This window comes from Theropithecus gelada, chromosome 12 (assembly GCF_003255815.1).
Source record: "Theropithecus gelada isolate Dixy chromosome 12, Tgel_1.0, whole genome shotgun sequence".
NCBI lineage: Eukaryota > Metazoa > Chordata > Mammalia > Primates > Cercopithecidae > Theropithecus > Theropithecus gelada.
The window spans coordinates 764,731-780,966 of NC_037680.1; the positions used below are offsets into that span (position 1 = coordinate 764,731).

The 16,236-nt window shown below is 46.0% G+C and overlaps 1 protein-coding gene across 1 annotated transcript; it reads left to right on the forward strand.

Annotated features, from left to right (window-relative positions):
• Window positions 1-15,737: 15,737 nt before the first annotated feature.
• On the forward strand, window positions 15,738-16,214 carry LOC112636073 (putative POTE ankyrin domain family member M). Its single transcript, XM_025404449.1, has one exon. The coding sequence runs from the start codon at window positions 15,738-15,740 to the stop codon at window positions 16,212-16,214; it is 477 nt and encodes a 158-aa protein (XP_025260234.1).
• Window positions 16,215-16,236: the final 22 nt, after the last annotated feature.

The window sequence follows — 16,236 nt, forward strand, 5'->3', positions numbered from 1 at the left end:
ACATGGCAAAACTTCATCTCTACAAAAAATACAAAAAATTAGGCGTGATGGTGTGTGCTTGTAGCTCCAGCTATTCAGGAGGCAGAGGTGGGAGGATCACTTGTGCCAGAGAGGTCAGGGCTGCAGTGAGCCATGATCATGCCACTGCACTCCAGCATGAGTGACAGAGTCCCTGTCTCAAAACAATTTTTTAAGTCTTTTTAGTAACGTTCATTTCGGTAAGAGTGAAATGACATCTGAGTGTGGCTTTGAAGTACTTTTTTTTTGATGATTAGTGATGTTGAGGACCTTTTCTCTTACCTGTTAATTTTATGTCATCTTTGCAGGTATCTCTAAGTTCTTTGCTCAGTATGAGTTTGGATTTGTATTTTTATGCTACTTAGTATTCCTTTTTTCTGTGTACGTGTTTGGTAACAACAGTTTATCACTTCTATGATTCCCTCAAATTTTCTAACAATTTTTTTTTTGAGACAGAGTCTCATTGTCTACCCAGGCTGGAGCATAGCCCCGTATCAGGGATTGCGAGTCCTCCCACTTAGTTTCTATTTCTCAGGGTTCCTTAGACATACAGGGCCATTTCCATGTGATCATTAGCGTTGTATATTCACATTTCTTAAATTTTTGTGCGTAAAAAAGTATGTCATTAGAGAGTATGCTGAAACTGTTTTTTCTCTGGGACTTTTTGGTGCATGTATATTTTTAGTAATGAGCGAATTGGGGTACTTGGTATATCTGTTCTCATACAGTTGTTATTTCTCTGTTGTTGTAACATTCAAATGGCTACCTTCTAGCTTTTTTGGAGAATGTCCTATTTTGTTAACCAGAGTCACCCAGTTGCGGCATAGAACACAAGAATGTTTTTCCCAACTAACTGCAACTTTGTTTCCATAGCCAATCCTCCCATTTCCTCTTTCCCCTCTCCTCGGAAAACCACTGCTGTGCCTTTTACTTACTGAAGGCAGAGTTTTTGGATTCCATATAAGTGAGATGAATCTGCTTGTTTTTCTATGCCTGGCTTATTTTATTTAACATTCTATTTTCCAGGTTCATCCATGTGGCTCCAAATGAAAATCACATTATTTTGTTACGGATGAAGAGTATTGCGTTGTGCAGATACACTGCAGTGTCTTTATCTCTTCATGTGTGGTTGGATAGGTAGGTTGATTCCATATCTTCTGTATTGTGAATAGCGCTTCATGAGGCATGGGAAGGCAGATAATTTTTTTTTTTTTGAGACGGAGTCTTGCTCTGTTGACCAGCCTGGAGTGCAGTGGCGCGATCTTGGCTTGCTGCAAGCTCCGCCTCCCGGGTCCACGCCATTCTCCTGCCTCAGCCTCTGGAGTAGCTGGGACCACAGGCGCCCGCCACCTTGCCTGGCTATTTTTTTTGTGTGTGTATATTTAGTAGAGACGGGGTTTCACCGTGTTAGCCAGGATGGTCTCAATCTCCTGACCTCGTGATCCGCCCGCCTCGGCCTCCCAAAGTGCTGGATTACAGGCGTGAGCCATCGTGCCAGTAAGTTGGCAGATAATTTTTATGGTACCAGTTTCCTTTGCCTTAAATGCGTACCCAGCATGAGGAACATCCCAACTTTTTTTTACAGTATATACACGCATTACATTGACGTCAATAGCATAGACGAGCTTCCCTTTCTGTAAGTCTACCCTGGTTGCTGCCGTCCAAAATTTTTATTGCTGTTTTGGTGATATTCATTCTCAGTGGAGTTTGATGGTAACTGGTATCGGGGTGTGATTCTGACTTACATGTTTGGAGTGATTAGTGATGTGGAGGATCTTTAGTTTCACCTGTGACTCAGTTTCATGTCCTTTGCAGAAGAGGTTGTGCAGGTCCTTTGCGTATTTTTAGCTTGTGTATTTTTAAAAATCTTTTCCCCACTTAGCAGCTTTAGTATTTGAATATGTTAGATAACAACCCCTTCCAAAACCATGATTTTCCAGTTTTCCCCCAATCCTCCTTTCCGCCAAGGTGTAGGATGCTTTCTCTTTGGGGTCATTGTTTTCTCCCCCATGCAGAAGCTGTAAAGTGTTGGTCTCACAGATTTATATTTGGTTTTGTCAGCAGGGATTTCTGTGTCTCATGAGAGAGAGAGAGAGAGAGAAAAGAGAGAGATGGCAAAATCATTGTATTTTCTATGGGTATTTTCCCCTAAGTGAGACCATGTGGTGTTTGGTTTTCTGTTCTTTCCTTAGTTCGCTTAGCATAGTGGCCTGCAGGTTCATCCTTCTTGCTGCTAAGAGCATGAATATTTTTTTAAGCTGTGTAGGATTTTGCAGTGTCTTTGTACAGCACTTTAAAACATCGAATCAACTGTTAAAGGGAACATAGGTTAATTTTTATTTTTTCTTGTGAATAGCACTTCTTTTTTTTTTTTTTTTTTTGAGACGGAGTCTCGCTCTGTCGCCCAGGCTGGAGTGCAGTGGCGCGATCTCGGCTCACTGCAAGCTCCGCCTCCTGGGCTTACGCCATTCTCCTGCCTCAGCCTCCCGAGTAGCTGGGACCACAGGCGCCCGCCACCTCGCCCGGCTAGTTTTTTTTTTTTGTATTTTTTAGTAGAGACGGGGTTTCACCGTGTTCGCCAGGATGGTCTCGATCTCCTGACCTCGTGTTCCGCCCGTCTCGGCCTCCCAAAGTGCTGGGATTACAGGCTTGAGCCACCGCGCCCAGCCGTGAATAGCACTTCTAAGAACATACCCATGCCTGTGTCATTTTGAAAGAAGGATTTATTTTTCTTTATGTGTAGATACCCAGTTATGCGATTGCTCATTTGGATGGTAGTTCTGAGTTCTTTGAGGAACCTCTAAACCACTTCTCATAGCGTGAGAACTAGTTTTTATTCCCACCACGAGAGTAGCAGCGTCTGCTTTCCTCCGCTGCTTTGCTACCATGTAAATGTTTGGACTTAGGACAAGTGGCCATTCTGACCGACGTGAGACGGTATCTCCATGTGCATGTGAGTTACATTTCTCTGATGATGGGTGATGTTGAGTTTTTTTCTTGTCTATTGGTCACTTGTACATCTTGTTTTTACAAGTACATGTACGTGTTCATGTCTTTTTGCCCATTGTTTGGGTTATTTGTTTTTCTGCCTCTTGATTTTTTTAAGGTCATGTTAGAGTCTGGCTATTAGACTTTGGTCAGAAGCGTAGTTTGGGAACATTTTCTCCCATTCCGTAGGCTGTGTGTTTACTGTGCTGGTGATTTATTTTGCTATCTGGCGGTGTTTTGGTTTCTTCGGCCCAACTTGTCCATTTTAGTTTTTCTTGTCATTGCTTTTAGCAACTAAGTGATCTAAATTCTTTACCAGAGCCCGTGCTGAGAAAGGTATTTCCTAGGTTTTCTTGTAGGACTTGTATAGTTTGAGGTCTTCTACTGAAATCTTTCATTCGCTTTGAGTTAGTTTTTACATCTTGTGAGAGGTAAGGCTCCAGTGTTATTCATCTGCAAGTGGCTAGACACTATCCCGGTGCCATTCATTGCATAGTGAGCCCTTTCTACCTCTGAATGTTGGTGTTTCAAAGGTCAGATGGTTGCAGGTATGTGGGGTTACTTCTGGGTTTCCTATTCTGTCTAGGTGGAGGTGGGTCTGTAGCTTTTCTGTGAAATTTGAAATTGGAGAGTGTGGTCCATCTGACACGGTCTGGATCTCCCAGCATGGCTTTGGAGTTTCAGAGCATGCTGTGGTCCCATGGGAATTTTAGCATTCATTGTTTCTTTACATCACTTTCAAAGAACTAAATTGACCCCATCCTAAAGGTGTACAAGTAGAAGGTAGAGTGGAACATTTGGGTCCATGCATGCATCACATAGTGATGAAATCAGGGAAATATAGTGTCATTTTTTGCCTTGTAGAGTGTTCCTGTCTTTGAGTGGAGGAGTGCCAGAACCCTTCTTTCTGGCTGTCTTGAAAACTATCCTCTGGTAAAGTTTTTTCTAGTCACCCTGCTGAGGAATAGAACAGCAGGTTTCATTCCTCTTATGGAACGTGTCACTTCGTGCCTATTTCCTATCCCCACCCATGCCCAGTCTTCTCTTCCAACCCTGGCAAGCACTGGTGCTTTGTAGGTCTATGTGAGATAAAGGGTCTTAGATTCCTCATCAGTGAGGTAATGTGAGGGTTGTCTTCTCTGCCTGATGTGTTTCATTGACCATAATGTCCTCCAGGTTCCGCCATGTTGCCGCAGATGACGTGATTTCAGTACCTGTTCTGGCTGAAAAGTATTTGTTTGTGAATGGATATTGTGGTTTCTGGATCCCGTTCTCTGCGGGTGGACAGGCAGGTTGGTTCCTTATCTTGGCTATTGCGACTGGTTGCACAGTCAGCATGGGAAGGCGATTATGTCTTCCGTGTACTGATTTCATATGATTCCAACAGCAGCACAGCTCAGTGAAATGGTCATCGTATGTTTAGTTTTCAGAGGAACCTCCAGATGGCCTCTGTAGTGTGCATACTAATTTACCTGTTAACAGTTTGGAATAAGAGAGCTCTCTCCTCTCTGGAAATTCACAGTGGCAGCGTTTGTGGTTTCCCTTCTTTTAAGATACATGAAGTGTTCTTTGTAATACTCCTTCCACCGAGAGGGTCACGGTAACTGAGTCTTGTTCTGATTTTCATTTTCACGATTAGTGATATTAACTAGGTGTTACCACGTACATTTGTTTTCAGTTTTACATGTTCTTTGCAGAAAAGACTCTTTGATTTCGTTGCCCAATTTTGGTTTGCTAATTATCTTCTCTTTCTGCTGTTTTCTGCTAGTTAGTAGGGTTAGTTATTTACACCTTTTCCAGAAAAAGTCTCCTCCGCTGTGTTTTCCCCGATACCTTTCTTACCATTCTTTGGATGTTTGTTTCTTTTCGTTCGTTGTTTTCATTCTTTCTTGCCCCCAGGCCTTACAGGCTGAAGCAGATTCAGGGGTGTGCAGTGTTCTGGTTTTCCACTACGTTGGTTACTGATGAAGTAAAGGAAATTCACCAGCATACTCATCTGTTGTGAGTTTTGCTTGTTTGTTGTTTGTAATCTTTTCTTTCCCCTATATTTTTTCATTTTCCTTTTTGCAGACTGTAAGCATAGATCCGGGTTGACCGAGGTATTTGCGCACCATAGTCTTTCTTCTCAGAGAGTGACAGTTTCAAGTTTTGGGTGTAGGTCTTTCATTCATGTTGAATAGATTATTGTGAATTTCACACAGTAAGGACCCTTGGTGGTTATTTGCCTAGGGATATCCAGTTCTCAGAACGCTGTATTGGACAGACTCTCCCTTTCTGTGCTACTTTTGTGGTTCTATTTAAACACGTGCTTATGCTGTATCAATTTGAATTTACTCCTGGGCACCCTCATGGTGTCCATTGGCCTGTGTTTCTCTGCTAATGCCTATCACAAATCATCTGGGTAACTAACGCTTTGGGAAGTAATTTAAAATGGAAGAGTGTGACGGCACTCCACCGACTTTGTGTGTGTAGGAGCTGCTTTGGGAATGTGGGGCACTTTATTGTCCCACAGGACTTTCAGAAATGTGTTGTGATCCTGTTTGGAAACAGAAATTTCACATGGTCTATGCCTTTACTTTAAGGGTGCAAGGGACCTTTGGACATATGGATGGATCAGTGCTGTTGTGATCAAATTGCAGGACCTCGCGTCTCTGTTTCAGGCTATAGTGAGGATTTCTTGGTGGAGAGAGCATCCTGATCACTCCTTCCCGCTATGTTGAATATGATGCTAGGAAACTCTTAAGCCTAGTCACCCTGCTATGCCGTAGAACACCAGAATTCTTGCCATTCATCTGAGCGTCACTTTGTAGCTGTTTCCAAGCCTCCCCTCAGCCTCTGGTAGCCACCATTGACGTTGCTACTCTATGAGATTCACTTCGTTAGATTCCACGTGCGTGAGTTCGTGCTGTGTTTGCGTTTGTCTTCCTCTGCCTGACTCATTTCCTTTAACCTAATGTCCTTCAGGTTTCTCCATCTTGCTGGAAGTGACCTGATGTCCAGAAATTGGATGGCTGAGGAGTATACCATTGTGCACGCATCCTTCATTTACTGCATTTCTTCCTCTGTGGACGGACAGGTAGGTTCCCTCCATACCCTGGTTATTGTCCAGAGTACTTCCTCAAACATGGGAAGGCAAATATCTCCTTAAGGTCCAAGTTTCCTTGGCTTTCCCGGCATACCCAATGTTGGGATGGCTGGAGGAACTGGTGGTTTGTACTGTTGTTTCAGAAACCTCCTGCTGTCTCTCCCAGTGGGTATACAGATTTTCATTCCTACCAATAATGTGTGAGAGTTTCTCTGTCTGCAAATCTACACTGCCCTTATCTTCAAAAAGTTGTATTGCTGTTCCTGGTCATACTCGTTCTCTGGGGAGTTTGACAGTATCTGAGTGTGGTTGGAATTTATATTTGGGGGATGATTACTGATATGGAGAAACTTTTATTATCCATGAGTCTGTTTCAGGTCTTTTCAGAAACGTCTATGCCAGTCCTTTGGGCATTTCTAGCATGTGTATTGGTTTTTATGGTTTTTTCCACTTAGGAAACCATTAGTTTCTTGAATATGTTAGAGAAGAAGCCCTTCCAGATCCACAGTTTTCTATAATTTTCTCCCAGTCTGTGGGACGTTTTCTGTTGGGTTCACTATTTTCTCTCCTTTGTTGAAGCTGTGTGAAGCTCTGAAGTTGTCCTTAGTCTCACACGGTTACATTAGTTTTTGTTAGCACGGATTTCTGTGTCCCTTTGAGAAGAAAAGTGAGATGGCGAAGCCATTATATTCTATGGGTATTTGGTTCCTATGTCTTCCTTTTCTGTTTGTAGCTTAGGTTCACAGGTTCAAGTTTCCCCACAATAGACACGCACCCTGTGTGTTTTCCTTGGAGATTTTGGTTTCAGAATTACCCTTTGGTGTTCCGTGGATTTTGTGTTGCTTTGTGTGTCTTGTGTAGAGGAAGGGTTTATTTCAGTCCTTTGCACGTGACCCCCCCGTTTCCTGAACCATTGCGCCTTTGGTGTGCTTTTAGGGGAAAAATAAGAATCCCTTGGGTTCAGTGTTTATAATTTTGGGTTGATTATTTGACTCCTTCATTGTGTCCATTCGCTTATCTTTCTGTGTTCATGCTACTAATGGGTGGATTGGGTCACTGTAGGCTTTTTGTTTTGTTTTGTGTGTTTTCTTGTATTTTATTCCTTTTTTTCTATTTGTTTCCAAAGCTGGGTTTTCTAGAATGATAGCTACTTGGATTGTGATCGAGGGGTACGCCTGCAGGTTCGCTTCACTGCGTGGCATACAGCAGACTTGGGGTCCCAACGTATCGGTCACCCAGGAGGTGAACACAGCATCAGTTGGGTCTTTCTTCCTCCAAGGCTTCCTGTTTCCCTCCTGTTTCTGTCTGTTAGTACCCAGTGTCTTTTGATTTCATCTTTATGTTCATGTGTATTCAGTGTTGAGTTTCTGCTTACAAGTGAAAATCTGCAGTGTTTGGTCTTCTGTTCTTGCCTGAGTTCACTTAGCAGAGAGGCCTGCAGTTCCATCCATGTTGCTGCTGCGGGCATGATTTTGTTTCTGCGTTTGATTTTCCTTGGTGTCTTTTTAGTATTCTGTGGTGTATAGGTATCACGTTTAAAAACCTCTCATTTTCTGTTGGTAAGCATTTAGGTCAGGTCCATGTCTTTATTCCTGTGATGAGCACTCCTGTGAACATGCAGATATCTGTGTCTTTTTGATAGACACATGTATTTTTCCCTTGGGTCGATACACAGGGTTGGATTGCTGGACCGAAGGGTAGTTCTGCTTCCTTTCCCTCTTTGTTGTTGTTGAGAAATCTTCAAATTGCTCTCCACAGTTTGAGACCTAGTTTGCATTACCGCCAAGAGTGTAGCCGTGTTCGCTTTTATCTGCTGCTACACAAGTATGTTTTGAGTTTGGACAGATGGCCATTCTGACTGGTGTGTGACGGCACTGGTACCCTCCTCTCTAATGTTTAGTGATGTTGAGCATTTTCCCGTGTCTGTTGGTCTTAAAGGTCTTCTTTTTGCTAGTGTGTTTCTGTCATTTGCGCATTTTTTACTTGGGTTATTTTTCTGCTTCTTGATTTAGGTAAGGTCCTCTAGATTCTGGCTGTTAGAAGTTGGTCAGATGCTTGGTTTGGGGACGTTTTCTCCCATCATACAGGCTGTGTCTTTACGGTCTTGGCAGTTTCTTTGCTGTGCAGCAGGTCTGTAGTTTCTTAGGCCAGACTTGTACTTTTTGGTTTTTCTTGCATTTCTTTTGGGTACTAAATCATCTTTAAGTGGTTTGCAAAAGCCTATGTTGAGAAAGGTGTTTGATAGGTTGTCTCTTAGGACTTTTATATTTGAAGTCTTCTGTGTCAATCTTCGGTTCATTTGGAGTTAACTTTCCATATGATGAGAAGCAGGGCTGCAGGGTTAATTCTCCTGCACGTGGCTAGTCATGTATTCCAGCGCCATTCATCGCATAGTGAACCTTTTCTTTATTTCTTATTTCTGTGGTTTTGTCAAAAGTCAGATGGTGGTAGTTGTGCCAGGCTGCTGCTGCATTTTCTATTTTGTCTAGGTGAAAGCTAGGTCGTTTTTTTCTGTTATGATCTGTTCTGATTTCTTGGTTTCAAGAACTGATAGATAAATTTTAGAAACTGAAGAACTCTCTTATATCCTCAAGGTTAGAAACCATCACCATCATCCTATTCTGTGATGCTATGGACACTTTTCCCTCAAGTCTCTCCTCTGGATTTATTTTGTGAAATTAGATTCTGAATCACATTTTGTTGCATAAACTGCTTGGGCAAAAAAGTTTTTTTTTCTTTAAAAGCATTTTTAGTATACATGGGGTGAAGAACAACACACATGGCTCCTCTTTCCACTAGTCACACCATTACACTCCCTTCCAGCCTCTTTGCTGCTACGTATAGCCATTCAAATGAGCCCTGACCAAGTACATGTGGGTAGAAGTTAATGTTTGGTCCTTGCAAGCCTGACCTGTGATTCTATGTCGTGATTTAGAACATAAAAAAGAAGTGAGACTTGCTGAATGAGACAAAAAGCACTCTTGAACGCTTCCTCTGACAAGCTCCAAGGCACACTAGTTGTCTTGCTACTCTTTTGGACAATAATTTGCCAACATGGGGACAATCCATAGCATTTTCCACATGCATCTTCTGCTGCAGTTTCTCATGGTTTTGATCAAAGCTAGACAGTGACTGCTCCAGGAGGCTCAGACCCCAGGCCAGCATAGAGTCCTGTGGTTGAAGACAGGCTGGACCATCAGAGGAAGAAAACAAGTAGGCCTTTCTTCTGGATTTTTACCTTCTCTTTTTTCAGGAAACCTGAAGCTGGTTATATTATTCAGACATGATTGAAAAGAGATTATTTTGAGTTGTTTTGGTGGCACCAAGAAATGCGCCAATGTGACAGCCGAAAAAGCAGAGAGACCAAGGCATTGAGAGTGGGAAAGCCACTGATGATTCTGGGTCTGGTAGGGTTTTCGAGATTACCCAGCCCCAAAACAGCCAAGCAGCTCTGTCCTGGGTTGTGAGTGGGCTCAGCCCCTGTGCACACCCATGCTTGGATTCCGGCACACATGGCACCCACAGGAGGCAGCGCCCCCTCCAGGAGACGGTTGGCAGGACCCTGTCTCCACATGCGAAGGCAGCACCCACACGTCCTCTACTGCTCCCAGTGCCAGTTGCCCACAGAGGTTCACGATGAGACCCAACCTGTAGGCAGACTTGCCACCCCAGCCTGAGGCAAAGTGGACCTTTTTCTGCCAGAGGGGTCTGCTTTCCCATTGGCCAAAATGGCCTCAAATGACAGGGACAGAAGGCAGCACAAGTGCCCTTTAGAGTGTCTGACCCGCCCGGTTCTGCTGCCACACATCTCCGGGGACGTCCCAGCAGGCACCCAGGCCTGGGCCACAGCTCACCCTACACTCAGAGGTGGGTAGCACAGCTGCCCGTGCAGGCCTCAGGGAGGAAAGGGAGAAATAGAGATGACAAAAGCAAGACACAATAAATGCAGCAAAAGCACACAAACACACACTGACACTCATCTGGGGCAGGCCATCCTCTCACCCATGACCAGCAGTGCAGGCAGCCGAGAGCCGGGCAGGAGTTGGTGCCGCCATCCCCTGAGTAGGGCCTGGATCTAGGGCAGAATATAGAGTCAAGGGCCACTGACCTCAGGACCTGCAGGTTGCGGGGAGGGGATGCTGTGAGGAGAACTGTCCAGGTCACTGCTAAGTATGTCTGACTTCAGGAAAATATTTCAAACCAAAGTACATTTATGGAAGACTTCTGATGATATAAAAAAGTATGGTTTAGAAAATGTGAAAGCAATCACCGAACATATTCATATATTTTCATCTAAATTTAGATACAGAGTTTTTCTAAAACTGGGATCAGGCCAGATGTGGTGGCTCAGGCCTGTAATCCTAGCCCTTTGGGAGCCTGAGGCAGGAGGATTGCTTGAGGCCAGGAGTGGAAGACCAGGCTGGGCAACATGGTGAGACCCCTCATCTCTACCAAAAATACAGAACTTAGCCAGGCATGGCAGCGCACCCCTGTAGTCCCAGCTGCTCAGAAGGCTGAGGCGGGAGGATTGCTTGAGCCTGCAAGGTTGAGGCTGCAGTTAGCCAAGATTGCACTGCTGCATTCCAGCCTGGGTGATACACCATCTCAAAAAATAACAACAGTAATTCCCGATTTTAATAACTGATCTGGAGTTGTGTAAAAGAATACCCTTATTCTTAGGAAATGCACACTTTGGGGTAATTATGTCTGTAGTTTACACTCAAATCATTAAAAAACATACGTTAATGGACAAAGTAAATGGGACAAAATGGAAAAAATTTCTCCAAATTTTAGAAATTGGTAAGTCTTGGTTAAGAGGAGGAGTCTTGGTACTATTCCTGTGACAACGTTTGAAATTATATAAAAATTTTAAGTTCCTAAAACTGGCTGTAGAACTGTATGCTCTGAGTGAGCGTTTATTTTGTAAAAGAGCGATTAAGACGAAAACTTTAATCAGTTGAAAATCTGATGAAATAAAAGTAGTAATGTATTAGTGTTTTTGATATCAAATCATGGTAGAAGGGTGGTAACTTTTACAAGTTTTTCTCCAAGCACAGTACATTTCTGTGGATTTTTTAAGAATTCAACTTCCTGTAATTCTTACCTTCCTCCACCTAAAGTGACAGTTTACCAAATACTTTTGAGTAATGGTTAGATTGGGTTAGATTCTCAAGGTTTCCTCTTTAAAAGTCATACATTTAATTCGGGTAGTGAATTACTTGGCTGCTTTGTTCCTGTGAAAGAAGTATATAAAAATGTGCCCTTAGTAACACACAATGGGTTTCTCCTGACAGTTATTTCTAGTTATGCAGTTGTCTTACTATCTCAGCAAAGTCATTCTTAACTTCCTCCATGTCTCAGGTTGGAAATAGGAGCCAATTCAAGATCGATTAAAGACTTTAGGGCCAGGCGCGGTGGCTCATACCTGTAATCCCAACACTTTGGGAGGCCAAGGTGAGTGGATCATGAGGTCAAGAGATCGAGACCATCCTGGCCAACACGGTGAAACCCCGTCTCTACTAAAAATACAAAAATTGCCGGGCGCGGTGGCTCACGCCTGTAATCCCAGCACTTTGGGAGGCCGAGGTGGGCGGATCACGAGGTCAGGAGATCGAGACCATCCTGGCTAACATGGTGAAACCCTGTCTCTACTAAAAATGCAAAAAATTAGCCGGGCGAAGCGGCGGGCGCCTGTAGTCCCAGCTACTCGGGAGGCTGAGGCAGGAGAATGGCGTGAACCCGGGAGGCGGAGCTTGCAGTGAGCCGAGATCGCGCCACTGCACTCCAGCCTGGGCGACTAAGCGAGACTCTGTCTCAAAAAAAAAAAAAAAAAAAAAAAAAAATACAAAAATTAGCCAGGCATGGTGGTGGGCGCCTGTAGTCCCAGCTACTCAGGAGGCAGGAGAACCACTTGAACCTGAGGGGCAGAGGTTGCAGTGAGCAGAGCTTGCCCCACTGCTCTCCAGCCTGGAGACAGAGCCAGACTCTGTCTCAAAAAAAGAAAAAAAGACTTAAACGTCAGACCAGAAACTATAAAACTGCCAGAAAAAACAGGAAAAGGTTCTGAGAATATTGGCTTAGGCAAATAATTTATGAATGAGATCTCAAAAGCACAGGCACCAAAAGCAAGAACAGATAAGTGGGCTATAACTTCTGCACAGCAAAAGAAACAACACAGTGAAGAGACAGCCCCTGGAGTGGGAGAAAATACTTGCAAATTACTCATCTGACAGGGAACTAATACGCAGAGTATACAAGGAACTCAGACTCCTGAAAAGTTAACAAAACAATGCCATTAAAAATGGGCAAAGGACAGGAATAGAGACATACAAATGGCTAAGATGTATATGAGAAAATGCTCAACGTCATTGATCAGGGAAATGTAAATCAAAACCACAGCGAGATATTATCTCACCTCACTTAGAATGGGTATTATTAATAAAACAAAAAGTAACAGATGCTGGTGAGAATGCAGAGAAATGGAAACTGCTACACTGTCAGTAGGAATGCAAACCAGTACAAGCATGATGGAAACCAGTGTAGAGAATTCTTAAAAAAAAAAAAAGAGAAAAATAGAGCTACTGTATGGTCCAGCAGTCTCACTAGGGGGGAGGTATTCATCCAAAAGAAAAATTTCAGTGTAACAAAGGGTAACTTGCATGCTTGTGTTTATCACAGCATTATTCACAATAGCAAAGACACAGAGTCAATGCAAGTATTCATCAACTGATGAATGGATAAGATGTGCTCAATATACACAGTAGAATATTTGGCATAACAAATAATGAAATCATGTCATTTTCAGAAATGGGTAGCTCTGGAAGTCATTAAGTAAAATAAGCTGGGTACAGAAGGACAAATACTGCAGGTTCTCACATGTGGGAGCTAAAACTTGATCTCATGGACACAGAGAATATGATGGCAGTTACCAGAGGCCAGGAAGATGGGGTGTGGAAGGGAGAATGAAGAGAAGTTGGCAATTGGGTACAGACCTACAGTTAGAAGAAATAAACTATAATGTTCGACAGCAGACTATGGTGACTAACAATATTATGTGCAAATATTCAAAGTAACCAGAATACACATTTTATGCATGTAACAAGCATTTGTATGTACCCTACAAAGAGGTAAAATATTATGTGTCAATAAGATGGAGAGGTTATGCCCCAGCCTCGAGAGGGGCTCCTTGGATCCACACAGCACATCCTGCCCACCTGCATCCTCTGTTCCACTGTGCTGGTCGTATCTGGGCCTTCATGCTCCGGTCCCCAAGGCAGGTGGTGCTAACTCAGGTGGCCACACTGTGGATCTGGGTGTTGGTGGCCCAGAGGGTGGGTGCTAGAGGCTTCCTGTTCTTCTTGTTCCACTGGGACCAGGTGGAGCCAGGCAGTGATAGGGTACCACCTTCTTGACCAGATCCTGGAACACAGGAGTGTCACCTGGCCCCTCCTCATCCCAACTTAGTGCCCAAACTACTCCTGGGCCTGGCATGGCTGGGCTGGAACTCGGGATGCAGCTCAAGCCTTGTGGCATCTCTGGGTTCTCTGTCCACTGAGGGTGCCCTGGGACCCAAAGCTGCCGGGAAGAGATTGGCTTATCCTCATGCCTGGCACCCCAGACTGTGCTTCCTGGTCCATCGCCCTGGTCACATTCCCCAGGGCGGCTCAGGGCTTTGTTTAGGGATTAACCGTAGTCAGGTGTCTAATAAATGCTGAGACCTGCAAGGCCATGTGGGCAGATGGGAGGTGCTCTTCGGTGAGCACCCCCAGCAGCCAGCAGGGCAGTCCCCCACGCAGGCGTCTGCGTGTTCCGCTTGTGTTTGACTGTTACAGCACTTCGTGTCAGGGACAGCACCTCCTGTCCCTCCTGTCAGGAAGGACACAGACAGCAGGTGCCTGAGGGCAAGGCATTTGCCAGGTAGCACAGGCTGTGAGTGCTGGAGCCGGGATTTGAACCCGAATCATGGCACTCTGTATGGGGCAATGGAAGATGTGGGGATGTCCATGCAGGAAGGAAGGGCAGCCTGGTCCCACTGAGCCCAGCTGCTCCTTGTTATCCTGGAGGAAACTGCTCAGCCCGCAGCTGAGGAGAGATCCCAGGAGGTCAGGCTTCCCCTTGCTTCCTGGCTCGGGATCACAGAGGGACAAGGGAAAAATTGTGTGTGTGCTTTTTTTCTTTTTGTTTCGTTCAAAATTTAGTTTATTATCAAGCAAGAGGAGCTTAACCCTGCATGTTAGGCAAGACTTCAGTTACAAAACAGTCTTTTTTTTTTTCTCACTTGTGATTGGCTTCCCCTCTACTTTTTTTTGGCAAGTGCAGGTTGGTGTCCGGGCTCAGAATCCATTTTTCCTCCCACACCAAAGCACCTACTGGTTTGGGTGAAGCAGCCTGGTTGGAGCCTGGCTGCATAAGCAGGAGGGTTGAGGTGCCACTGCCCTGGTCCAGCTCAGAGGCCAGCACCAGGGAGGCTCAGTGTCCTGTTCCCAGGATCTGCACAGGGGGGTGACTTTCTGCATCTCCCCATCAGTGGGAGGTGCTCGTCCAAGCCGCCTCTTGCCAGCCTGCACCCAGCAGCCTGCACCTTGACCCTATTGCATGCCCCCCAGGCCAGAAGCCCCACAGCTGTTGGCTCTGCCTTGGACACCGGGCAGGAGGCAGTGGGGCAGGAGCTGACCGTGATCCTATGACCACAAGTGCCCCGTCACTGATGGTCTCATGTTCTGGATGCGGACCAAAGAGGAGCAAGTGTGGAAGGCGTCTCAGGCAGGCGCTGGGCTCGGTGGGTGTTTTGTGGTCCGCAATTTTGAGGCTATTTGCAGCCAGCTCCCTCAGCCTGAGTTCCGAGCTGCAGCCGCTGCCACGCACAGCGGCAGGGCCAGGAGTGTCTTGGCTTTCTTCATAGGAGGCTGTCAGCATTCTCAGGTTCCAGGCGCTCAGGCCCAACCCTGCTTCAAGAGGCTTTTTTCCCCCCACCGGAGGCTTCTCAGTGGCCTGAAAGCTCGGCTGACTCCCGTGAAGTTTGCTGGGAACACAAGGCTGTCAGTGACATTCGTGGCGCCAAGACTTAACCATGCGGCTTGCACGGATCCGCCACGGTCTGTGCCACGTGCACTGGCGCCTCCTGAGATGCACGCGCACGCGGCACGCGCGTAACGGTTTGGCTGGCCTGTAACCGCTTGGCTGGCTTGTAGCGGTTTGCACACGCACGCCGCACGCGTGACTGGTAACTGGCTGGCCTGTAGCGGCTTGCACGCGCAGGGCACACGCGCGTAGCGGCTTGGCTTGGCTTTGCGTTCTTGGTTTGGCGTCGGTCGCTTGGCCTGCCGTTCCTCCTTGGACCTCCTTGGAGTGACGTTTTCTCCTTTGGGTTGACGTTTCCTCCCTAGTTCCTTTGCTGGGCTTGACCTTTTCTCTGCTGGGTTTGGCATTCCCTTGGGTGGGCTGGGTGTTTTATTGCGGGGGGGGGGGGGGGGGCCCCTTCCGGGGGGGGGGGGGGGTTTTCCCGGGGGGGGGTGGGCTGGGCTTCCCTGTTGGCGTTGGCAGGTTTTGGCTGGGATTGATCTTTCTCTTCAAACAGATCGGAAACCCGGAGTTAACTGCTAGTTGGTGAAACTGGTTGGTAGACGGGATCTGCTGTTAAAAGCAGATGGTGGCTGAGGTTGGTTCCATGCCGGCTGCGTCCTCTGTGAAGAAGCCCTTTGGTTTCAGGAGGAAGATGGGCAAATGGGGCTGCCACTGCCTCCCCTGCTGCAGGGGGAGCAGGAAGAGCAACGTGGGTGCTTCTGGAGACCAGGATGACTCCGCTGTGAATACATTCAGGAGCAAGATGGGCAAGTGGTGCTGCCATTGCCTCCCCTGTCGCAGGGGGAGTGGCAAGAGCAACCTGCGCGCTTCTGGAGACCAGGATGACTCCGCTGTGAAGACAGTCAGGAGCAGCAAGAGCGATGTGGGCGCTTGGGAAGAATACGATGACAGCGCCTTCATGGAGCCGAGGTACCACGTCCGTGGAGAAGATCTGGACAAGCTCCACAGAGCTGCCTGGTGGGGTAAAGTCCCCAGAAAGGATCTCATCGTCATGCTCAGGGACACTGACGTGAACAAGACGGACAAGCAAAAGAGGTAACCGGGCCTGGGCTGGGAGGAGG

What these genes read in the sequence shown, in the direction of transcription:
- LOC112636073 (XM_025404449.1), top strand. Translation starts at nt 15,738, where the DNA reads ATGGTGGCTGAGGTTGGTTCCATGCCGGCTGCGTCCTCTGTGAAGAAG.